This window comes from Typha angustifolia, chromosome 7, assembly GCF_048772165.1.
Source record: "Typha angustifolia cultivar Huaian chromosome 7, ASM4877216v1, whole genome shotgun sequence".
In the NCBI taxonomy this organism is placed as follows: Eukaryota; Viridiplantae; Streptophyta; class Magnoliopsida; order Poales; family Typhaceae; genus Typha; species Typha angustifolia.
This window is the reverse complement of record NC_133245.1, coordinates 13492027-13517098: the sequence shown is the minus strand read 5'-3', so window position 1 is coordinate 13517098 and position 25072 is coordinate 13492027. Positions and strand designations below refer to the sequence as shown.

At 37.9% G+C, this 25072-nt stretch overlaps 3 protein-coding genes across 3 annotated transcripts in view; 2 read left to right on the top strand and 1 right to left on the bottom strand.

The window, feature by feature from the left end:
- Positions 1-8541, top strand: part of LOC140764011 (UDP-glucose:glycoprotein glucosyltransferase) — a 28897-nt gene extending 20356 nt beyond the window's left edge. Inside the window, exons 24-37 of the mRNA XM_073102421.1 lie at positions 720-867; positions 1227-1283; positions 1357-1487; positions 1590-1678; positions 1753-2096; positions 2183-2278; positions 2633-2694; positions 3705-3807; positions 3909-4067; positions 4204-4344; positions 4468-4511; positions 5006-5120; positions 7753-7905; positions 7981-8541. Coding sequence (XP_072958522.1) covers positions 720-867; positions 1227-1283; positions 1357-1487; positions 1590-1678; positions 1753-2096; positions 2183-2278; positions 2633-2694; positions 3705-3807; positions 3909-4067; positions 4204-4344; positions 4468-4511; positions 5006-5120; positions 7753-7905; positions 7981-8160 — 1822 coding nt within the window. The 3' untranslated portion in view covers positions 8161-8541. The remainder of the gene's footprint in view (positions 1-719; positions 868-1226; positions 1284-1356; positions 1488-1589; positions 1679-1752; positions 2097-2182; positions 2279-2632; positions 2695-3704; positions 3808-3908; positions 4068-4203; positions 4345-4467; positions 4512-5005; positions 5121-7752; positions 7906-7980) is intronic.
- A 4358-nt stretch (positions 8542-12899) lies between these two features.
- On the bottom strand, positions 12900-14867 carry LOC140762579 (subtilisin-like protease 4). The gene has a single exon (XM_073100453.1). The coding sequence runs from the start codon at positions 14865-14867 to the stop codon at positions 12900-12902; it is 1968 nt and encodes a 655-aa protein (XP_072956554.1).
- Positions 14868-15918: 1051 nt separating this feature from the next.
- On the top strand, positions 15919-18811 carry LOC140763613 (uncharacterized). Its single transcript, XM_073101887.1, has 2 exons — positions 15919-16193; positions 16641-18811. The coding sequence occupies exon 2, from the start codon at positions 16843-16845 to the stop codon at positions 18622-18624; it is 1782 nt and encodes a 593-aa protein (XP_072957988.1). The 5' UTR covers positions 15919-16193; positions 16641-16842; the 3' UTR covers positions 18625-18811.
- The last annotated feature ends 6261 nt before the right edge of the window (positions 18812-25072 follow it).

Genomic DNA, 25072 nt, shown 5'->3' with positions numbered 1-25072 from the left:
AACTTGTCAGATGCTACTCCGCGCTAACGGATGAAATTTGCAGTTCTACCTTCATGTTTTGTTTCCTGATATCTTCCATTGAATATTGGTCTAGGTTTGGGATATATCTTGGTATTTATGCGGCTTCTGTTATGTATAGTTTATTGATTAGGATAACATTAATGGGATAATTAAGCATAATTTAGTCATCGGTAGTATTGCGGGAATATGCCTAACCTGATATCTGATTCTGTAGTTCTTCTAATGTAATAGTTGAGAATTAAGGGCTATGGTTCCTTTCCACTGTCTTCGTCTTTTGGGTGACAAGTGTCATGATACTCTATTTTGGGAAGAACCAAGGTTGTATATTTGATATGGTATGATAAACTCTTCCTTAATTCCTTCCAATATAGTATATTTTGTTATATTAAGTTGCACTTAAATTATTAACTGCTATGACTTGCATAACCCTCTTTAGTCTAAACTCTAGAGCAAAAAAAGATTTGATTCACCAGTCAAAAGACAGGAGCTTGGTCAACATTTAAAGAAGAAAGTACATGCTGTAACAAGGAGGCCTAAAACATCATGGCAACCTGCATTACCAATTTCAGAACAATACCTACAGTTGCTAGTTTATTTGGCTTTAGTTTTGAATTGTAATAGCTAGAGCTATACTGTCCTCGTTTTGGATACAAATCCATGATCTTTTTAGTTCTTCTCATAGTCCTTTTATTCGTTAGCGCCGTCATTCTGGATAATGTGAATTCAAGTATACATATTGATGCTGTTATTGATCCGCTGAGCCCCGTGGGACAAAAGCTATCTCCACTTCTTCGTATACTCTGGAAGCGTGTTCAGCCAAGCATGAGAATTGTACTGAATCCAATTGTAAGTTATTACTGTGATCTCAATCATGCTTTTTATTATATAAGATTCACATATTTATCCAATTGAAGGACACCACTTATTGGTAAACCACCAGACTACTTGTTATGGTTGACTACAACATATTATAAACTGGTAGAGTTCTATGCTACCTTAGCAGTACCATCCATCTTTAAACATTTAAAATATGTTATTCAAATTATTTTTCAATTATCTTTTTCATTTTGTAGAGATGAAATCATTTTGTTTTTCTAGTCGCGCAAATTGGAAGTTCAGGAGAACTTTATAAGTTTAAAGTTCCAAATGAAGAATTTAGATGCTTATAAACTTCTGTATTTAACTGTTTCTATAATATTTTGCAGAGCTCTCTTGCGGATCTTCCACTGAAAAACTACTATAGATTTGTTCTTCCCACAGTGGTATAACAGCATATTTTTGAGAATTACAAACTCTTGTATTATGCTATCATTTTAACAAAATGTCAATTTGTAGGATGATTTCAGCAGCATTGATTATTCAATAAATGGCCCTAAAGCATTTTTTTCAAACATGCCATTGTCGAAAACCCTAACTATGAATCTTGATGTCCCTGAGCCATGGCTTGTCGAGCCAGTTGTTGCCATGTAAGTTGCTTTCTGCTTGAATAATTTTTTATTATTTAAGTATGCCAAAATCAGACATCATTCCATAGAAATAACTGGATATGGTCGTTTGACTTCTTTTAGCCATGACCTGGACAATATGCTGTTGGAGAATCTTGGTGATGAGAGAACATTGCAGGCAGTGTTTGAGCTGGAAGCACTGCTATTGACAGGTGAATAATTGTTTTCTGAGGCATATGCTGGTTCTTTCTGGTAGTTTGTATTGAAAGAAATTACTACCTTTCAGGTCATTGTTCGGAAAAGGATCATGATCCACCACGAGGACTTCAGTTTATTCTTGGTACCAAACAAAGGCCTCACCTGGTGGATACACTTGTCATGGCCAATTTGGGTTACTGGCAAATGAAAGTTTCTCCTGGGGTGTGGTACCTACAGCTTGCTTCTGGTCGAAGCTCAGATCTGTATGTTTTGAAGGAAAGTGGAAGTATAGATTATCCTTCTTCCAAACTTATTACTATAGATGACTTGAGGGGTAAGCTTATACACTTACAAGTAGAAAAGAGAAGGGGAAAAGAGCATGAGGAATTATTGAACACTTCTGATGATACACAATTGCAGGAAGAGAAGAGAGTATGTTATTCTGTGTACTTTATGTTAAACCAAATTTTAAGATATATACATTTTGTGCCTTTTTCATGGGCATAGCCTTTCCACAGGATAACCATAACCACTGGAATACAAAAATATTTAAGTGGGCATCTGGTTTTATTGGCGGTAATGGCTTGTCAAGAAATCAAGCCAGGACAACACAGGTAAGGCTTTTTTCCCTTTTCTTTTATCCTTAGTGAATAACTGCTTCTAATGTAATATATCATTTGTTGCCTATGTTACAATTTAGAGAGACCAAACTTGTGTCTGAAGTGCCACACTTGTTTGCCATTGTCTTATAGCTACTAAATTGGACATTATCATTACAATATAGTATGCTCTGAAGAGATGCTTGCTGGTATTTCCTACCCTGCTCCATACCCTTGGCTGTTCCCCATTAGCGTTTCTTTTAGGTGCAGCGATTGCACTTCATTAATATGTAGTAGTGGAGATATTTGGACGTATTTTATCTTATCAAACTCTTGTTGCCAATGATACTTTATGAACTTGCATTTCAGGATCAAAAGGGTGGAAGACATGGAGAAATGATAAATATCTTTTCTGTTGCTTCTGGACACCTGTAAGTGAATAAGCACATTTACTCTAAGGTTCTATATTCTCAAAATCAGTTGAGCATATATCTCTTTGATCTGTTTTTGTACCGAATGATCATTTCAAGGGGCATACTCGTAATTACTATACCAACTTGAAGAATATCAAGCTTTGGATGCTACCACATTTGTTCTAAATTAGTAAAAGCTTCCCTTGATTTTTCCTGTAATGATGAGGTGTGTAACTAACTCACTACTAACTTCAAATTTTTGGGGCCCAAGGGTCTACAATTGTTATGATATATCATTCCCACAATTGTGATGTAATGCTGTGGATGTCAAGAAACCATCACAATTTTTGAAACACCCTTTTTCTTTCATGATAATCATTTTATATCAGCTTGCAATGAGAAAAGCTGAATAGTATCTGCTTGACATAGCAGTTTGTACATATCATGCTGGTACTACAGGTCAGAGGTCAACTTGGTAACTTGTATAGTTGTACAAGTTTATGCCACTCGGTAGAGTATAAGAACTAACAATGCAGTTAAGAGTACATCACTATCTGAAGTAAGGCCCTCTCATGTGGTTGTCACATAATTGGCATTGTACTGGCATGCTCTACATGTGTACACAAGCAACTCTAGAAACTGCATACAATTATTGTATTGAATATAAGGTTGATAGTTCTCTTCTATGCTTCACTCAGAAAAATGACTGATGATGATATATTTGAGCAACTGCATAATCTCAAATCTGTACATTTTCTTTTTCTGTACAGTCATTTAGAATCACCTGTACTATCTTTACCTTTGCAGTCTTGGAATTAGAATTTTTTGTAACTCTTTACCCATAGTTTTTCGGTTCATGTACTACAAAAGTTGCAGCACAAAATTTCATGCAATTATCACTGTCAAGAAAGTGAATGCACAACAATGTCTGTGAATTCTTGTATGTACAACAGTACAATAAATGTTTTGAATATATTTAAAAAAGAAAAGGTTTATGATTTGGACTTCATGAATTTATTTGTTTTTAGGTATGAGCGCTTCCTCAAGATCATGATACTGAGTGTTCTCAAGAACACTCAAAGACCAGTAAAATTTTGGTTTATTAAAAATTATCTTTCTCCGCAGTTCAAGGTATATTTTTAATCTTTCCAGTGCATTCACTTTTGCAGTCAAATGTTGTGCCTTTCTCATGTTGAATACTTGTATTTATAAATTTTAAACCTGATTTGCAGGATGTTGTACCGTTTATGGCACAAGAGTATGGATTTGAATATGAGCTTATTACCTACAAGTGGCCTACATGGTTGCACAAGCAGAAAGAGAAGCAGCGTATAATCTGGGCTTACAAAATATTGTTCCTTGATGTTATTTTTCCGCTTTCACTCAAGAAGGTTTTTTCATGATCTCTCATATCATCGTTCTTTGTTATTCATTTTCCTTTTTTCTGAAAATCTCAGGGGACTAACTCATCTCCTTACATAAACATTGATGATTTTTTATATGATTTTCTTTTGAAACATCGTGCAGGTAATTTTTGTTGATGCAGATCAAATTGTTAGAGCAGACATGGGAGAACTCTATGACATGGATCTAAAGGGAAGACCTCTTGCATATACACCATTTTGTGACAACAATAAGGAGATGGATGGCTATCGGTTTTGGAGACAAGTTAGTGCCCTTTTCCTAATATTGGACTTTTGGAGATTTTGGTACCAATATGTCGAATATTTTCATTCAATTTGGTTATAGAGCTGCATAATGAATTTCTAATTTTCTATATTCTCGTTGAAGGGTTTCTGGAAGGATCATTTACGAGGAAAGCCTTACCATATCAGGTAGGCACTGTTCTGTCTTATAGCAAGGGCTGTCAAAAATGTTTGTCAGCTCGCGAGGCTTGTGAGCTTAGCTCAAACTCGGCTCGAGCTCTAAATGAGTCGAGCCGAGCCGAGCTAAAGTTAGCTTGCTCGAGTTTTGCTTGAATTAGCTTGATATATATATATATTTTTTAATATATTGTAATATCTATTATCCGTCTAAATATCTATAGTAATATGTTATAGCACAGTTGGTAATGCACTTTAATCTCAAATTGGATGATATGGGTTCCGATCCTAGATTTTACATGTAAAATATTAATTTTTATAAATTGGTTGGATGACATTTAGTCCCACATCAGGAAATGAAGGGTTAGGAATCATCTTTATATGTATCTAACCCTCAAAATATTATAGCTAAAAAGTAAATATATAATTTAAAAAAAAAAAAAAAAAACAAGCCAGCTCGCTCATTGTCAGTATTCTAATATTTTGTCTATTGGACACTCTTGCAGTGCTTTGTATGTTGTTGATTTGGCCAAATTTCGGCAAACTGCTGCTGGAGATACACTTAGAGTTTATTATGAAACTCTTAGCAAGGATCCCAACAGTCTCTCCAATCTTGATCAGGTGATGCTCTTCACTGATGATTTGCTTTTCAAATAGAAGTAAATGTCACCTGTTTTTCTTTTTCAGTCTTCAATTTGAATTACAAAGAAGAGATAATGGATAGATACATTAATACATCAGTTGTGGCCAAAATGTATTCCATTTGTGAATGCTAGTTTTATTGCAAAAACTGTAGAATTATATTTCTTATATCTTATTTAAAAAGTGAAGGATATTAATTTTATGACCTGTCAAACTGGGGTACAGATGTTGAACTGCCTAGGTTGGTATTATTCCATGACATTAGTCAACTGGAAACTTATGAGGGTTAGACAGGATCATCGGGCGGGCCGGGCCGGGTTCGGGCCGAGCTTTTCGGGCCAACCGGGCTTAAGTATTTGTCCATGGCCCGACCCACCAATCACTCGGGCCGGGCCGGGTTCGGGCCGGGCTAGAATAGTCTAGCCCGTTACCGCCCGTTGGCCCGTGAGAGATCGGGCTAACCGGTCGGGCCGGGCCGGCCCGACCCACCAATCACTCAGCCCAACCCATATTTTAGCTATTTTTAGAATTTTTTTAACTATTAGCTTATTTTAAAAAATATATATTTATATTCCTCTATTTTAAAAAAATTAAAAAAAATTAATTTTTTAAATGTGTGCTTAAAATAATGCAAAACGGTATAATACCAAAATATTTTTACTGTAGCAGTGGTAACATTACTGTAGCAGAAGGGCAAAGTACTGTAGCAGACGGGCGGGCCTAGTTGCGGGCCAAACGGGCGGGCTTTCGGGCCGGGTCGGGCGGGCAAAGAGCTGGCCCGTGCCGCCCATGGGTAGTTCGGGCTCGGGCCGGGCCGGGCCTAAACCGGGTCCGGGCCGGGCTTAGCCCGGTCCAAACCGGGCCGGGTCGGGCCGGGCACGGGCGGGCTGGGCCATTTGATCATGTCTAATGAGGGTTTTCTTCAAGGCAGCGAAAGAGAAAGGGTTGTTTTGTTTATTTACCTAATGCATCGAATGTATTGTCTTATGAATATATGAGTGAAAAATAGGAAGTCTGGAATTCATTGGGAAATTGTCAAAGTAACTTATTGATTTTGCTTAAATGTTTTCATAAACTATAATTCGACTTAGAGATGGGCAACTTGTTGACTAAGCTGGATCTGCTGAACCTGAAATGAATCCCATAACAAGACATGCTCTCTGGGAAAGAAATGTACACACATAATCTGGCTGGGCATCAAGGATCTTAAATGTTGCACGATATTGTTCTACCAGGTAGCACATCATGTACTGACGGTGTTACATTAGAATCTTGCAGTGCTGCTATACCAATGAAACCAAATCTAGGGAGAGAAGGAGGGCAGGAAGCTTAGGCTCCTTGGAGGGGGAAGAATGAAAAGATTAAATTGGAATTTGAGTATGAAAAAAATCTAAATCAGATCCTAAGGCCTATTAACTGAACCCTATTAACTTATAGATTTTTTCTTTATCTCCACAATGATATATTTTATGACTAAAATGGATAGTTTTATCTATATTTTATCTTTATATTTTTATCTATATTTTTTTTGTTTGAGGTTCGATTAAGCTTAGATCAAAATAATTACATTCTTTTTCTTTCATCTTTATAACGACATATCATATGCCCAAAATGGGCTATCGGTTAGGAAGTTATAATCTACGAAAATGAGTAGTTCAACGTTGAATAATTTAGTATTTTTTACAATAAAACACTTAACTTTTAAGCATTTTATATGTATCTTCTTTTCTTAATAAATGATATGTATTGGTTATATTGGTCATATCAGTTGTATCGGTCGTATTTGCTATCCGTATCAGATCAAATTATTTTTTAATTATCTAAAATTTTAAATATTAAAATGCATGAAAATTTATAAAACTTTAGAAAAATAATAAAAAAATAAAAAATAAAAAATATTAATATATAAAGCCTAAAATTAAAGAAAAACTCACTCAAAATCATGATGAATTCTAAACTGCATTTGGTAAATTGTTTGTAAATTACTACTGAAGAAATAAAATAAAGATCTCTCTCTCTTTCATTTGTGTTCCATAGCAATAAAAAAATAAGAGTTAAAAGGTGGGCAGGAAATATAAGAGAATGAGGAAAAGAAAACAAAAAAGAAAAAAGAACTTACCCTAGTTCACCAGAGTGCATAATAACTGGAGGGACTCATCAGATGAGCTTGGTGAATTGTGAGGGGTGGCAGGAGAGCGTGTGAGAGATAGAAGGTAAAAACTAAAACTTCAAAAAAAAAAAAAATAGGGATACTAATTACTAATATTTCCTAGTTAGATCTATTTTAGATTCGACCTAAATATTAAAAAAAAATAGTTTCGGCTGATATGGCTGAAACTGGCCGATCCCAGACCAAAGGGATTGACTGATTTTAGGAACCATGATTAAAAGTGACTCTATTAGAAACATTCGTTACTTTCTTTCCTCTATATCAACTAATAAAACCCTTAGGTTACTGAAATAGTGAAGGAGTGGCTTTGCCTGGAATGAACTGCAAACAACCTGCAATGCAATGAGATGTGAATTCGATAGATAATTCTTACACAATGACAACAGTGATGAAGATTTATGATTGATTCATTAATGATGATATTACTTCTGTCATATGCAGGATCTTCCAAACTATGCTCAACACACAGTGCCTATATTCTCTCTTCCCCAAGAATGGTTATGGTGTGAATCTTGGTGCGGAAATGCCACAAAGTCAAAAGCAAAGACCATTGATCTCTGCAACAATCCAATGACAAAGGAACCAAAGCTACAGGTATTTCTTTCTGGAACCATTATATTTACATTAACCTATAGAGCATAATGATTGTGTTTTCTTTCTATTTATAAGGGTGCTAAAAGAATTGTATCGGAGTGGGTTGATCTTGATGCGGAAGCTAGACAAGTGACAGGAAGAATATTAGGGGAGCAGCTAGAATCCCCAGAATCAGCTCCTCCTACATTATCAGAGCCTGCTAGTTCATCGAGTGATCATAAAAATGAAGATACAGAATCCCTGTCTGAGTTATGAGCTTCACACACTTTTGCTCAAGTTGAATAGATCTACTGAAAATTCTGTTCCTTGGGTTTCTTCAAGGTCATAGAAATGTGGCGCTTCTTCTAATTTAAATGGATTGGGAGAGCTAAAGTGCAGGTATAATTATCAGTCTCGGCAAGTTTTACTTATCTATCTATTTGTGACCAATTTCTTGGCAGAATGCCCAGTAAACATTTCATTCTTCTTTTGTGACTGTTTCTGTATAAGAATTTTCTGACTATGTATAAGAAAATTTTGGTCCATGTTTAACGTCTAAATCTGAATGCTGGGTACCTTTTTTCCCTCTTATTTTTTATTTTTCTTCTGTAACGGTGCTTTTTTATTATTGAAATATAACATAAAGCAATTAACAAACTCTGGTTGTCCATGCTGTGTTGTGCAACTCCAAGACCAAGAAAGGAAGGTTTCATTAGGTGACTTAAACATGTGACAGGTTTGCATCTGCATAGCAACAAGCAAAAGGTAGGATAGTTCCATGTATTGTCCCCTGGATGTGATAGGGTACATCATGGACTTCTCACACCATTCTTGGCAGTGTTAGCAAAGAAAAAAAAAAGATGTTAGGTATAAAGACTTTGGCTAGAGACTTAAGACTTTAATAACACTTACATGAACCAATTTGTAGTAGACATGATGCTGGTGCATCATTGGTTCTGGAAATCTGTAAAATCCTTATGCTGTGATCTTTTAAACTGATGTTATTTTACTCACAAATTTGCAGCTCTGGCACTAGCAATGCATGGCCATACACTATTCCTATGATAGATTTCTAGAATCACATTAAGTCCTCTTTGGCCATTGGAATTTCTTCATGCTGCTTACTTTTGAAATTTTTAATCTTTGTAAGAATAGATACTTTAATATGATCACTCATTTATCTGTTGGTTAGATTTCCTTGGTATTCTGAATCCCATTAAGTCTGTTGTACAATTGATATTTATCTCTATCTTCCATAGAACAAGCAGATTGGACATTAATTATAATAAGAAGTGCAAGGGTTTTAGCAAATTGAGGTTGTCAGTTTTTTTGGTTAAAAGTTCAGTTTTCGGGAGCAAAGGCATGTGGTTTCTTGTTGCAATTGACATTGTTGCTGCGATCTGATTACTGTCCACAAGAAACATAAATGCCTTTGTGATAAAAACCTGAAGAATTTTGCCAGTTGATTCTTGTACGTATGATAACACGTCTATCCCTTTTCTGAGAAGCCCAGTTTTAATTACTAAAAGTTAGAAATACACAAGAAAATGTTACAGAGAGGAGGAAGAAGAGAATTTTTCAGGAGATAGTGAGGATAGCAGGAAACAACTTCGCATCTAGTCTTTGAGAGAAAATACGGTCGACAGTAGGGGTGGCAAAAATTGACCCGACCCGATAACCCGACACGACAACCCGACTGTTAATCGGATTTGGGTTTAGTCTAATCGGGTTCGGGTCATAAACGGGTTAACCCGCCTAACCCGATTATTAATCGGGTCGTGTTCGGGTTTATACCACTGACCCGCTTGACCCGTTTAACCTGTTTAAGTAAACGGGTCGGGTTGGGTCGGGTCGACCCGCAAACCCGCCATATATATATATATATATATATATAAGTTTTTAACCCTAACCCTAATACTCAACACTAGTTGAGTGAGTCCCCAAATCGGCCAAATCCCGATCCCGCAGCCGTCGCACCTCGGCCTTTACCCATGCCCGCAACCATCGCCCCTTGGCCCTTACCCATGCCCGTAACTGTTGCCCCTTGGCCCTTACCCATGCTCGCAGTCGTCGCCCATTGGCCCTTACCCATGCTCGCAACCGTCTCCTCGTCGTCTTCTTCCATTAGATCGGCTTAATGGTGCAGCGACCGAGAGGGCAATGATGGCCGCGGCGGTGGTGGAGACAACGGTAAGCTCTTGCTTCCATTAGATTGGCTTAATGGTCTTCTTCCATTAGATCCCTTCTTCTTCGAAATCCCATCATCTCTTCCCCTCCTCCCTCTCACCTCCACCGTCGCCAATGGTAAGCTCTCGTCGCCACCGCAGCCTTCTCTCCTCATCTCCGACGGGTCTCCCGCTCTCTTGCAGCCTTGCCTCTCCTCAGACTTTCGACGGAAATCCTAAGGCCCGATCTTCTCCGATCCTCCTTCTCGAGGCCTTGCCTCCACCGTCACCCTTCTCTCCTTAGATCTCCGACGGATCACCATCCTTCTTGCACGCCTGCCCGCCCGCCCCATCGCCGTCACTGTCGGTCGATTGATCTACCACGCCATCGCCGTCAGTCTCCGATCTCTATCATTGAGGAGTTGGATTTGTTACCGACTTATAGTTGTAATTAAGGATTTGTGTTAGGATTTGTGGGTTAATGGCTTGTATAACTGAGAGTTTATTGTATAAAAGATTCTATTTGTGTTAGCCCAGTCAATTGTATGATAAATTCTGTTTGAATGCACGGTTAATGGCTTAATACTTATAATTATTATTTTTATGTTGTATAAATTTTGAGTTGAAAAGATATTATTGTATAATGTATTATTTATATAGTGTAAATTAGTAAATATTAATTTTTATATGGGGTTAAATAGTAAATAATTAAATATTATTGTATTATTCGGGTCGTGTTAATACGACCCATTTTTTAAACGGGTTACACGGGTTGTGTTGTTTTAACCTGACCCATTTAATAAACGGGTTACACGGGTTGTCGTGTTACCCGTTTAATAAACGGGTCGTGTTCGTGTTTACTAAATACAACCCGTTTAATAATTGGGTCGTGTTCGTGTTAGGGAGATGTTGACCCGACCCGAACCCGCTTAACCCGACCTGATTGCCACCCCTAGTCACTGATGGATTTTGTCAATTAGAGTATCTCCAACCGGGCTCCAAAACTTCAAAACTCCAAATTTGGGGCCCGGTGGAGCTCCAACCGGGCTCTATATGGGGCTCCAAATTTGGAGCCATGAATAGTGGGGCTCCAAATTTGGAGCCCCACCATGAAAATGGAGCCGGGCTCCATTTGTCACATCAATTTTTTGAAAATACCAAAACTGCCCAATAAGTGTTATATTCAATAATTTTAATTCTATTTGTATCCTTTGTTAAATAATTTAGTTAGTTAAACTAAGTATATAATTAGTTTTACTAATCGGTTTTTAACAAAAATAATACTATTGGAAAGGTCTCATCGAGACCTTTAAAATGAGTCTAATATTAAATTACTTTTGAGTTAATTTTAATTTTAATTTTTTTATTATTTATAAAAATGAGTCTAATATTAAATTATTTTTGAGTTAATTTAAATTTAAATTTTTTTATTATTTATAAAAATGAGTCTAATAAATTATGTATCCTAAAATATAATTACTCAAAATTATCCCCAATGTAAATATTAAAAATTAAAATACATTAGATATGAAATACATCAAACATGAAATACATTAAAAATGAAATACATTAAATAAAAATTACATTAAAATTTATAGACAAGAAATTTGTAGAAGAAGCAATATTCATTTTCAAGTCGGAGGTTTATCGCAAGAAGGTGGACATAGTCAAGAAAGAGAAGGTGGCTACGAAACCGGAACCGGTGGCTACGGAACCGAAACCGGTCGCTACGGAGATGACTTACCAGAATATTAAACATTTATTGCTTTTATTATGTTTGGTTAATTTCTGCTTATTTTAGGTAATGTAATTTTGATATTTTTAGTTAATGACATGTAATGCTTATTTCAATGTTTATTTCTTGTAATGTAATTTCGATGCGTTTAATTAAAAAATTAGTAATTTAAAATTACTTCTAAAACTATTGAATATTAATCTTATTTTAAAGATCTCGATGAGAGTTTTCTAACCATATATTTTTTAATAAAAAATAATAATGCTAAGATGATCTATTAAGCAATTTAAAATAACTAATATAATAATATATATTATATTATTATTATAATATATATGGAGCCCGGTGCATTGGAGTGCACCGGGCTCTTGCTCCATTTTTGGTTCCATATTTGGAAGCATTGGAGATGCTCTTAGTTAGTTGTATCAATACTTATTTACTATATATGCTTTATTCCGTGCTGAATTTACAAAGCAAAGATAAATCTGAATCCTCCTGTCAATCCCTCATAAAAGTCTATCTCAGTTAAAATATTTTGGTGCGCCCCTGTGGAGCTAGTGAAATTTATAATAATTTTATGATGTAGGGATTTGTGCTAGAGATAAATAGCTTCGCTACTTGAGAATTTTTGGCAGCTCCTGTAGAATATCGGAGTTGAAGTATATCGTACGAGAAGGAAATTTTGTTTTTGTTTGGTAAGACTTCTCTTTCATCTTCCCATGAATATTTACGTGATGATATTTTAGTCATGTAATGATATTTTGCCTGCGCTGTTATTTGTCCTCTGAGAAAGGCTAAATTCGCAAATACAATTCTGCCCTGTTATTTCCTTTGGTATCCCCTTCATTTGTTGCTAGATTTTGAAGAGTTCTATTATACTTCAAATGACCAATCTATAATCTATGTATGTTATTATTAGTTGTTGCTCCCTTTTGATGGATCCCAAATAAAAATAAAAATTATCAATTGTATGGGTTCCCATCTATGCAGGGCGGAAGGGAAACATACATCCAACTTTATTACTCACATTTTTACGACGCAAATAGTTAACAAAACTTACAAGCAAACAAAACAATGTAACTATCGGTAATTCCTCAACCAAAACTTTTAAAAGCTCAGACGAAGGTCACAGATATGGGACTTCTAACAACGTACCTGTTTGAGACCCACCTCAGTTGCCCTTCAGATATGCCCCCTTGCTTTCCACCAGTATCTTTGGCACTAAAATAGACGTTGAAGCTCATGTTCTGATTCATCTCACTGAACTCCAGCTTCTCAGGATAAACTTTCACCTCAACTCCTTCTGGTGCATTCACCTGCACTGCGTAGATGGAGTCCTCGTCCCCTACGTTCCTCACTATACGTGTGATGGTCTTCTCTGAGTTCGTCTCCAATGTCACTGAGATGGACGGATAGTTCAACTCCTCAGCAGTTGTGGGGTCGACTGTCGAACACTCCGTCCAATGGCGAGCGACGGCGGAGACTTGCTTGTCAGTGTAGCCTAAACCACAAAGGTAACCTAAGTAGTCACTTGGTTGGATATCATAGACTAGGCCTGGATCGTTGGCTCTCGATGGATTCACATGCCCGGCTCCCATGCTGAAGAATCCGGCGGCGTTCCATGTTTCGTCGGTGATTGGCTTACCGTCGCCGTCTAGGATATCGGACGAAGTCATGATCGCTGATTTAATTGCGGCGGGTGACCAGTCGGGGTGCGAGAGCTTTACTAGTGAGGCAATTCCGGCTAGTAGAGAGGCAGACGTCGACGTGCCGGAGATGACGTTAAACCACGAGGTTGTATTAATCGTCGCGTCGAGCGACAGCGGCCCGACCGGGGACGGCCACGCGCCTAACACGTTTACGCCGGGGGCGATGACGTCGGGCTTTAGGATGCCGTCGTTTACGACGCTCGGGCCTCTCGAGGAGAACGCGGCCACCGCCGGAGACGGCGAGGCGCGGTATAACGTACCTTTGAAGTCGATCGCCGCCGTGGGGTTCGACGATGATTTAACATAGGCGATGATCTTGGCCCCATCGGAGTAGCTGACGTGAGACGTCGGGAGGACGTGCGCTCCGGCGGCTGCTGTGAAGCCCTCCTTCTCATCGTTCACGACTATCATGGCGGCGCCGCCGGCGGCCTTAACGACGACGCCTTTCTCGACGGTACTATTCGATCCACCGTTGTGGCAAACCACCACCTTCCCTTTAACGTTGATCCTTTTCAAGGATCCATCGCTGCAAGCCTTCACGCGTACGCCGCCCCTCATGCCGGGGTACACCACTGGGAGGAGGAGGGCAGTAAACCCACCGGGCTGGTACGCCGACTCCCCATTGAACTCATCGCCGCTCCCTAACCTCACCGTCGCCCTCATCGCCCGATCCATCCCGCTCGCGCCGACCGTCATGACCCACGGCGCGTCGTTCTCCACCGTTCCCCTCGCCGGCCCACCGTTTCCCGCCGAGCAACTGACAAATATCCCCTTCTCCACTGCCGCCATTGCTCCGATAGCCACGCTATCCTCGTAGAACGGCCCCGCCCCGCCGCCGAGCGACACCGACAGCACGTCGACGCCGTCGCCAATCGCTTGGTCGATCCCGGCCAGCACGTCGCTCGCGAAGCACCCGCCGCCGTGGCAGACCTTGTAAACCGCCACGTGCGCGCCAGCCGCGATCCCGGTAGCCGTGCCCCGCGCATTCCCAAGAACGTCGGCGTTCTTGACTACGCTCCCCGCGGCGACGCTCGCCACGTGTGTGCCGTGGCCGTCGATGTCGACCGGCATATCCTTGCACCCTTTCCTGAAAGCCTTAGCTCCGATCACCTTACCACTGCACACGGACGGCTTAAAGTCGCAATGGCCCTTCCATTTGGCCGGGGGGTGCGGCATCCCCTCGTCTTTGAACGAAGGGTGTTCTGGTAAAATCCCAGTGTCGAGTAATCCTATGATCACCCCCTTACCCAAATTGGTATCCTTCAGCAGACAATTATAACCGCTGTTCATGCCCAAGAAGTCGGAGATGTGAGTCGAGTGTAGGTCGAGTCTCTTGTCGGGGTAGGCGTGCATGAATCCATCGATCTTTTGCATGGCTTTCAGCTCTTCGTGGGTTAGTTTGGCGGCGAATCCAGTGATGGCGTTTTGGTAGGAGTATACAATCCTTGGCTCGCCTGAGGCTAGAATTGTGGATGGGAGGAAGGATTGGTATAATCTAAGATGGTCTTCGGTGCTTTGGAGTTCCGTATTCTTGGGCTTTTGGACGTGGACGATGTACGTATCTTGTTGGGTGTTCCCATGGCCACTAATATCGATAGGAATGGGCAAGAGTTGGCAGTTGGTTGTGGGAAGAGAAGATTGGAAGGAGAAGAAGAAGAGAAAGAAGGAGAAGAAGAAGAAGAAGAAGTTGGTGATCTTCATTAGAATTCTATTGATCAAGAGTGATGGAAAGGATGGGAGGATAGATGAGGTAAGATATAGTTAGGAAGGATTGAGAGAAATGATGAAAGCATGCAGCTATCATTGACATCGAGACACTGCAAATTCTCTTCCAGGACTTCTCTATAATTTGGGAGAGGAAATTTCCTTTTAGCAGGGAAATTAGTACTCAAGTGGACTAATAGAGTGAGTACACTGCCACTAGTTACAACAAATAATGGAGCAGCTGGATGAAAGCAAAATTATTAATTAACAACGTCATAACTGGCCATAATTATGTTAAAATACTTGTACCCATAAAAAAAGAAGACAAGTGCATTTTAAGTATTTTAAGATATAAATTTAATATCCAACTATTAATTCAAGGTGCGATATAAAAATTATAGAAAAAAAAAGGTTGGATTACAAATAGCTCAAAGATGAGTCCTAATCACAAAATCAGTGAAATGTTGAACTAGTTATTTGAGAATTTTCTATTAATTAATTGGGTTCCTAGGATTCGTACTGGAATGGAATCTAAGAAGAATAGGGGCTTTTCCATTTATTATCCAAATTCGTTGTCATTATCCATCTTCTATTTGAACCCGTTTCTCAAATGGGTCGCATCGGGTTTTCCAGTTCGCTTTTCCTCTAGGCGAGTTAATGGGTACACATCCTGATCCGGACTGTAGTAAATAGTAAATACTGGAAGCAAAGGGCATTCCTGTAATTAACGTGATCGGGTCTCCCCCTCTCCACCCGTTTCCTCCCTCCCCTTTCCCCTTCCCTTCTCCCATCTCTCTCGAGCCGTCCTCGATCGCTCGGCGGCGACGATAAAACTTAAGAGAAACGACCCCAAATTGAAGACTTCAACCCTCAATTAAGCGAAATTTCCCATCTTGGTAAGCGCTTCAATTGCAGGTCAAGTTTTCCGCGAAAGATTTCCTCTTGGTGGATTCTCTCTGCGTCGATCTCGCCTTAGTTAGGCGGTCCTCTTTCTAGGTATGTCTTTTTCTAGCTTTCGTTTAAGCTTTTGGTTATTTTCCGTGAACTCAAAATCTTGTTGGTGTCCGTATCTGTGGCGGTTGTACTTACGTTCTGTGGTCGCCTTGCGATAATATACAGTAATAGATTTATCATTTTCTATATTTGAGCTGGGTTTAGGTGATATGTTTCTCAAAGGTGAAATCTTTAGCTAATTTTGTACTTTTATCCTGTTTGTCATTGTTCTGATTAGGTTCTTGTTGTGAAGCTCTAAGCTTGTATTCGAACAAAAAAGAAAAAATTTAAGCTTGTCGTAAAAATAATTTTTGGACACGGATTGCTGCAAAAATGAACTCAGGAAATTATCAATATAAATTATTCTCTCTTCCTTACTGCTTTAGGCTCTAAGTATACTTCTCAGTTCTCAAGTTCTTTCTCATACCTTACGTTTTGCCATTTTGGCAGGTGGCTTGGTTTAAAGTTGATGACTGCAATTAGCGGGTAATTCTAATATATAAGATGCCTCGACAAATATGACTAGCTTTCTTTGCATGCAATACTGTTGGGATTTGCTCACGAAACGGCTGATTCGTGAAGTTTGAGCTCATTTTTTTGTGCTTCCTGATCTGGATGAGATACGAAGAATAAGCTTATTTTTAGCTGTTTTATGGCTAGCCAAGCCTTAGTTCAGCAAGAACAGAATCTTGTTCTGTCAGACCATTCTCTGGTCATTGGACAAGAGTTCCCAGATGTGGAGGCTTGCAGAAGGACACTTAAAGATATTGCTATTGCTTTGCATTTCGAGCTTAGAATTGTGAAATCTGACCGCAGCCGGTTCATAGCCAAGTGTTCAAAGGAAGGATGTCCCTGGCGTGTCCATGTGGCAAAGTGTCCTGGTGTACCTACCTTCTCAATCAGGACGTTGCACGGAGAGCATACCTGCGAGGGAGTTCGTAATCTTCACCACCAGCAAGCTAGTGTTGGCTGGGTTGCCAGGTCTGTGGAGTCTCGTCTTAGAGACAATCCACAGTACAAACCAAAGGAGATATTGCAAGACATCCGAGAACAGCATGGTGTTGCCGTATCCTATATGCAAGCATGGCGTGGGAAAGAGCGAAGTATGGCTGCAGTACATGGCACTCTTGAGGATGGATACCGCCTTCTTCCAGCATATTGTGAGCAAATTAGGAGAACAAATCCTGGGAGCATTGCATTAGTTTATGCAACTGGGCCAGAGAACTGTTTTCACCGTCTGTTTATTTCCTATCGTGCATCAATTTATGGTTTCCTGCATGCTTGCAGACCGCTTTTGGAACTTGATAGAGCACAACTTAAAGGAAAATATCTTGGAACTTTACTTTGTGCCTCAGCTGTTGATGCAGATCACACTTTGTTTCCATTGGCATTTGGCATTGTGGATGCTGAGAGTGATGATAATTGGATATGGTTTCTATCAGAATTGCGGAAGCTTCTTGGAGTTAATACAGACAAAATGCCCATCTTGACAATATTGTCTGAAAGACAAAAAGGAATTGTAGAGGCAGTTGAAACCCATTTCCCGACTGCTTTTCATGGATTTTGCTTGCGTTATGTGAGCGAGAATTTCCGTGATGAATTTAAGAATTCAAAATTAGTCAACCTCTTCTGGAATGCTGTTTATGCTCTCACACCAGCTGAATTTGATTCAAAAGTAGCTGAGATGATGGAAGTTCAAGATGTCATGCCATGGTTTCATCTCTTTCCACCAAACCTTTGGGCTGTTGCATACTTTGAGGGCGTGCGATACGGTCATTTTAGTCTAGGAATCACAGAGGTGTTGTATAAGTGGGCACTTGATTGCCATGAGCTTCCTATAGTGCAAATGATGGAACATATCCGGCATGAACTAACCTATTGGTTTACTGATCGTCGCAATATGGCAATGTCATGGACCTCAGTTCTTGTTCCCTCTGCAGAGAAGGTTATTTCAGAAGCTATTGCTGATTCGCGCTGTTATCAAGTTCTTCGTGCAAATAAAGTGGAGTTCGAGATTGTATCATCTGAGCGAACAAATATTGTAGATATACAAACAAGGTGCTGTTCATGTCGTCGGTGGCAAATGTATGGCATTCCATGTGCACATGCTGCTGCTGCACTCTTGTCTTGTGGCGAAGATGTCCGTCTCTATGCACAGGAATGCTTCAGCATTAGGAAGTACAGAGAGGCCTATTCAGAAATAATATATCCAATTCCAGATAGAAATATTTGGAAGGAATCAGCTTCTGGGATGGAAGGCGGAGGTGGCAAAGCGGATATCATAGTACGCCCACCTAAAATTCGAAGGCCACCTGGCCGTCCCAAAAAGAAGGTTCTTCGCATTGAAAGTTTAAAACGGCCAAAAAGAGTTGTTCAGTGTGGCCGCTGTCATTTATTAGGACATTCTCAAAAGAAATGCACTTTGCAGATCTGACACTTTTTCTGTGCTTATATATGCAAGAAAAGCATAAGGGTGTTGTATCGCGAATGGAAGTTTTTCTCTGTTTTTCTGGCTGATACTTTGTCTGTTCTGTCTAAGAGTGTAAGACTGAGGTCTTCATTTTTAGATGGCTGATGAACTGAAGCGCTTTTTACATCTAGAAAATGGATTATAGAACTAATTCCATGTGTGCTTCTTCTTCCTGCTTCAGTGTTAGTTTTCCTTGAGGAAGTACTAGCTACAATAACGACATTCTCCAAGAAGCAGGTTATCTCTATGTTTGATATGCTGTAAACTGATGCCTGCCAAACTTCAGTTGTGGCTAGTATATCCGTCGCTCAAGTACGTACTGCTGTAAACTATTACATTTGTTATATTATTGGATGTTATTATATCTCAAATAACTTTTAGTTTCTTGAAGTACCTAAAAATAACTTCTTCTCTAAAAAGAGCCTTATGTACAAACTGTATATATCACAACAGTTCGTTTTCTTCCCTATTAATTGTAATTTCTTTTTTATAGGAGTAGAAATTCAGTGAAAATCATGAACTGTGATATAGGAAAGCATTTAGGGTTTTCTAGAAAACTTCTATTGGAAGCAGCAAAGATGATACACAATCAGCTATGGGATGCTAATATAGTAATATGACAATATACCGAAGTACGATATGATACGATTAATTAAAATATATATATATATATAGTGTATTGATATATGTAAGATGATAAATTGCTAATATATATACTAAATGATTCAATAAGAACTATTAATTTTTTTTTCTAATCGGATGGTTGAGATTAAATGATACCAAATAAAATTAATCGGAAATATCCGTCATATTAACAAGAAGTATGGGTCACTTTTCTAAATTGTAAAAGTGAATTAGTTATATTTTATTTCTCCACTAGCTATCCATTTTTTCTTTATAAAAAATAAAATTAATAATAAATTAGTAGAAGTTTACAGTTTTATTATTAAGGAAACAGTTATAAAAATAAGTAATAAAAAATACTTAAATTATAATTTTTTATTAATTAATTTAATCACATATGTAAAATATCTTATATACCCTTTAATTTTTTGAGGGATGAAAATTATTTTCAATAGCTAACCGGTTAGTATGGAATCATCGCTCAATATATATCTAAACCACAGCTCAATATATATATCCAAAGCCACAGCGATTTTGTAGCACTCAAACACATGGCACTTCCACTTCTCAACATACGGCACATCCAAGCACTAGCATATAAATAATTTACACATATTCGCATTCACTCTTAAACACAAACGCACGAACCAAGCAGAGAGAGAGAGAGGAAAAAGCTGCCACCTTTCGCCATTGCCAGCCTCCGTCATCTTCATCCTCCTCTGTCTTCGCTGTCCTCCGCCGTCATCTCGAGAAGGATGTCGCAAGGGAATTTAGGGTGAGGGAAATAGCATAAGATTTGGGCTTTCAAACAGTGGATGAATTGAGGGCTTAGATTGGTTCCTAATCTTTTCCTCTGATTATATTTTAGCAAGCATTATAGCATCAGTGCTGCAATAGGTATGGTCTCACACTCATCCATGATTATTAAGAGCATCTTGGGACTAGATGCAAATTCTTCCTCTTCTGACCTATGAACTTCTTATGGAGTTCGTTTGGTCTCTTATATTTTCCCAAGAAGTTACAGAATCATAGTTGAAAATTTAATGGCAGTTCTTGGCAATGGAAAGCTAGCTAGAAGGAACTTCTTGGAAAGTAACAGAATGCACTGCTCTCGTTTTATAGATTTAATAAGCAAGGGGCATTGGATTTGCTACAAGCTATAGGTTGTATGATTTGCTCTTTTAGCATTTAGTAGGGGTAAGATCGTACCTTTGGAACATCTCTTCTGCGTATTACAATCTTAACCTTTGATACCAGTCGGACGCAACGTACCTAAAACATTACGTGGATGCTTTAGAATTTCCATTTTCATTTGAAGAGGGGTAAAACCGTAATAGTGTGGCCAGCAGCTGTCTTGTTATTACGATTTTAACCTTCCAGCTTAACCGATCTCTATATATAACCTTACGCCCGCGCCCCGGCTTTCATTTTTTGCAACGGCATTCTTGAAACGAGCTCTTCTTCTCTTTCCTTCTCTTCTCTCCTCTGCTCTCCTGAAACCCTAAGGATTCCTTCCATGGATGAGAAGAGCGTTCTCGTTCCTTTCCGGAATCCAAGGGAAACCCTCATCCACCTTCAAGAACTGCGAGCAATCTTCTTCTCCTTGCTTATATAGGTGTGATCGAGGCTTGGATACTCATCTGATCACTATATAAGGTTACAATTCTAGATCATACTACTCTTTTCTTCCTTTAATAGTTTTCTTGGGCTTTTGTGCGTGAATTCTTTATCTCTGGCATCGATCTGGGAATGATTTCACATTAAAATTTCTGTTTATCATCAAGTTTTTTTAACGTCATTTTGCTCTTAGATAAAACAATGCCCTGAAATGGTTATGCATTTTCTTGTTTAATTTGGTGATTTTTTTTTTTTCTTCTGCTGTTTGATCAATGTTGTTTATCCCCTCAATAACATTTTTGCAATTACAATATATTTACTAGTTTGTTCTTGAATAGGAGTTCTAGTTTGTGCTGTTCTGTTGTCGTTTGATTGGTGCAATGATGGGGGATATGAATTTGTTGCCTTCTATACTTCTCTGACCAAAAGGAAATTTTTATCGTTACCTTTTAAAACGTTTTGCTGTTCTGGTTATCCACCTTCCCGACCTTCTTTTACTTGATATCTTTCTTGGAACTCTCTTACTTGATATCCTACTTAAATTGGATTCCTTACTAGATCCTTATAATTTCAAATTTGAGGGTAGAAAAAACTTAGTTATACTTCGCAAAAGGCTGATTTAATAAGCATCTGGATCATCTTCTTTGTTGATGCCCAGCCACCCAGGACAGAAATGGGGACAGAGGAACCAATTTTGTTAATGTGTTTTTTCTTTACTGTTCCTGCCATGTTGTGATACATAATGGCCCAATTGTCATTAATCTTGAAAGCAAAATGTTATCTTTCACCTAAGTGGACAAAGCCTCTCGCTCTCAAGGTAATTATGTTATTTGTGCTCTCTTAGTGAAATCAGAAAGAGAACAAAGAGACATAAACAATGAACAGAAGACCACTCCCTTAGAAATCATTTTTTTTTCGGAAATGTCAGAAGAGGTGATACCACTTCTTCACATAGATATCACCACCTTCTTGATCTCTGCATTACAGTCGTTTTCTTTTCAACTCCTCCATTCTTCTTTTATTTCTTCTTAATATCAAACACCAAACCATATTCCCAATATCATAAATGCTAGAATATTCCAAAGCCCCATATCTTAAGAGATGCTCTATATCTTTGCACCAAACCATATACCCAAGTTAAAAGTTTCTCACCTCTTGTTTTTTGCATCTATTACTTGCTTAAATGCTCTTTGTTGCTATTATTATCGTCACCATGGCCTTGTAATGATAGATTGTTGCTCGTGGGTTAAGTGGTCGCATTGGGTAAAGGTGGTATAAAATAGTAAGAGAAGGGAATGCATGATGATGACCATGGGATAAGTCTAGGGCTTTGTCTTGACACAAAAGGGGAAATGAGAGCATTCAGATGGTCTGATCTTACACAGAACCACTGAAACTTTTACCATGATATCGTAGTGCAATTCTAGTTACTCTTCTTAACATCAGGCATATGCCATCTTGTTGATCAGAAATTAGACAACTCATATGATTTTTTATTTTGCAATCATATCATGATCGGTGGATTCACATTGATCTCTCTTTCTCTCTTGCTCTACTTGAAGTAATGCTGCTAATATTTGAAGTTTTGAACCTAATGCATGACAGAGTAGAAGAGAGATTTCTTTCTACATTTACCTAGGTGCTTTTCAAATACTTACAGCCCATATATGTGATTTGATAGATCACTTATTTTTATACATGCTAGATTATTTGATTAGTTACTCATGTATTAAGTGGGAAAAGTAAACTTGATGGCTAAAAACCCTAATAGGGGGAGGCTTGTTTCTACTCTATCAACAATAGTAATAAAAAAAATCTCTATATGAAGATTGAATGAAAAGAGAATGGCTAAACCCTACTTCTCTATCATATTTATTTTTCACAATCAAAAAGAAAAGTAGAGGGCTGAAATCCATATTTCCATCCATCAATATCTCTTGGTTTTGTTCGGTTATTTATTGTGAAATATTTTGGGGAAGCAAATCTCTTCATTGCAATCTCTAGAGTTACATCAAAATTAGAAGACAACTAAGTTCGTAAAAGGTCATTTGCAGCTGCATAGTCAAATAACTTTGTATTGAAACATGATTCAGGACATATGAAAAAGGATGGTTTATAGGCGACTACTGTTGGCAAACTTTGGTTCAAATGCATATTATTCTCTATCATTGCTTCTAAGATTTTTAGTTGCTTATGGATCTGAATGCTGATGTTGTTGTAAATATTTTCCTCTACTACATGGTAAAATCTAAACATCAAAAACATCAGTAGCTCTCATATATATCGCATGCAAAGGGTTCTCAGATTGATCCAGTAAACTAAATCTTTATGAAGGTTAAGATATCTCAAGTGAATTGATGATCACAGAGAAAACAGAAGAACGTCGAAACAATAATGGTTGCTGCTTCTGCACAAGCTGCTTGTCCAAGTGATGCCATCTTGGTAACAACTGTAGACGTGACTGCTCCCGCGACCATTGAGCAACTGTAAGTTATCAAATTGAAGTTAAATAACAAGTATCTCTAAGTTTGAAATAATTTCTTCCTAGGTTACTTTTCTAATTTAAGAAAAGTAGTTATATAGTTAGTGTTTTCTGCTCTGGGAATTTCACTACTTTACAGTTTATCCAGTATAAATTATGAGATACTATAAGAAAGTCTTCCTCTGAAGAAGTTATTGAATCATAGTTGAAATGAAGTGTCCCTGAACTGTGCAATCACCTGGTAAGAAATTCTTGTGCTTGTTTATTTTCTCTTGTATTAGATTTGTGTTTTCTTTCTGAGAATCCTGAGTTACTGGATAATTTTCCATTGCAAGAATTTGGAAGGAACCAAGAATGAGTAGTTCTACTCACGCTAACTACTGTAACGTAAAGTTTCACTGCATACATAGTCTGCATATATTATTTGTTGGTCTATTTCAAGTTCACTTTTGCTTTTGACTTTTACAAAAATGAGAATAACTTTGCTTCCCTAATGTTAGAATGTTGTAGTGGGGTTGCTTACGGGAAGGTCTATGGCTAACAAATGGTTGAGTCGAGATCACATTATCTAAAAGTTCTTGAAGCTTTAAAACTTCTATAAGCTTTTACTCTTTTTGCTAGCCTTGGAGTAAATAACTAAATATACCTTTGGATCGGTAGAACTTGTTTCCCACATATTAGTGGAATAGACCTTATGGAGAGATCTAACTCTGCTAAACTCCAACGAACTCCGATAGACTCCGACAAACTTTGGTATATAAGTTTTTAATTAATTTTTTTATTTTTCTCTCATTTTTTTCATTTCTTCTGCTCTCTCCCTTTTTTTTCTCTTTTCTTCTTCTTTTTCTTCTTCTTTACTGCATCATGGTTTTTTTTTGTTTGATTTTCTTCCAATCACACTCTTTCTAATCTCTTATTTTTTTCAATTTTTATTGCACCATAGTTTTTCTTTTTTCTTTTCTTATTTTGGTAAGCTTTTTTTTTTTCTAAATTTTAAGAAGTTTTCCTACATTTTTAAATAATATTTAGAATCTTATGTAATTAAAAAGTCTGATCCGATCTAGGTGACCGATACGGTCGATATAGCCGATTCGGTTGATATGTATCGTTTTTTTGGAAGGCCGACCCCGATTCCGATCCCAATTTTTTTAACCTTGGAAAATACAACTACCTGGTATGAATTTTTTGCACTTGTTTATTTGTTTTTTTATAAGTATCCTCAAATGCTGGTTAAAATTACATTACAAGAATTTGGAAAGAATCAAGAATGAGCCGTTCTTCCCATGCTAATGAAATGAGGTAAAACTTCACTACTTATATAGTTTTCATGCAATTCATTTGTTAGGTCTGTTTCAAGTTCATTATTTCTTTTGACTTTCATAAGTATGATATTTAATACAAGATTTTGTGGTTTCTTGGTTCTAGTTCATATCTACATTTAGGTATATATTTTAAGTTCTTACTTTACGTGATTTTTCAATAATTTGTTGTCATATTATTACCTTTTTTATTTTATTTTATATTTCAATGTCATGTTTGATATATGTATATATTGTCGTTTTATGTTTAATTCTATGTTTGTTGATGTTTTATTTTGAAATTAAAATTTTATACAGAGTGGCATTAGCCATATTACCCAACACTAGTTATCAATTGTGATGCTTATACTTGGCAATATCTCGATTATTT

What these genes read in the sequence shown, in the direction of transcription:
- LOC140762579 (XM_073100453.1), bottom strand. Translation starts at nt 14,867, where the DNA reads ATGCAAAAGATCGATGGATTCATGCACGCCTACCCCGACAAGAGACTC.
- LOC140763613 (XM_073101887.1), top strand. Translation starts at nt 16,843, where the DNA reads ATGGCTAGCCAAGCCTTAGTTCAGCAAGAACAGAATCTTGTTCTGTCA.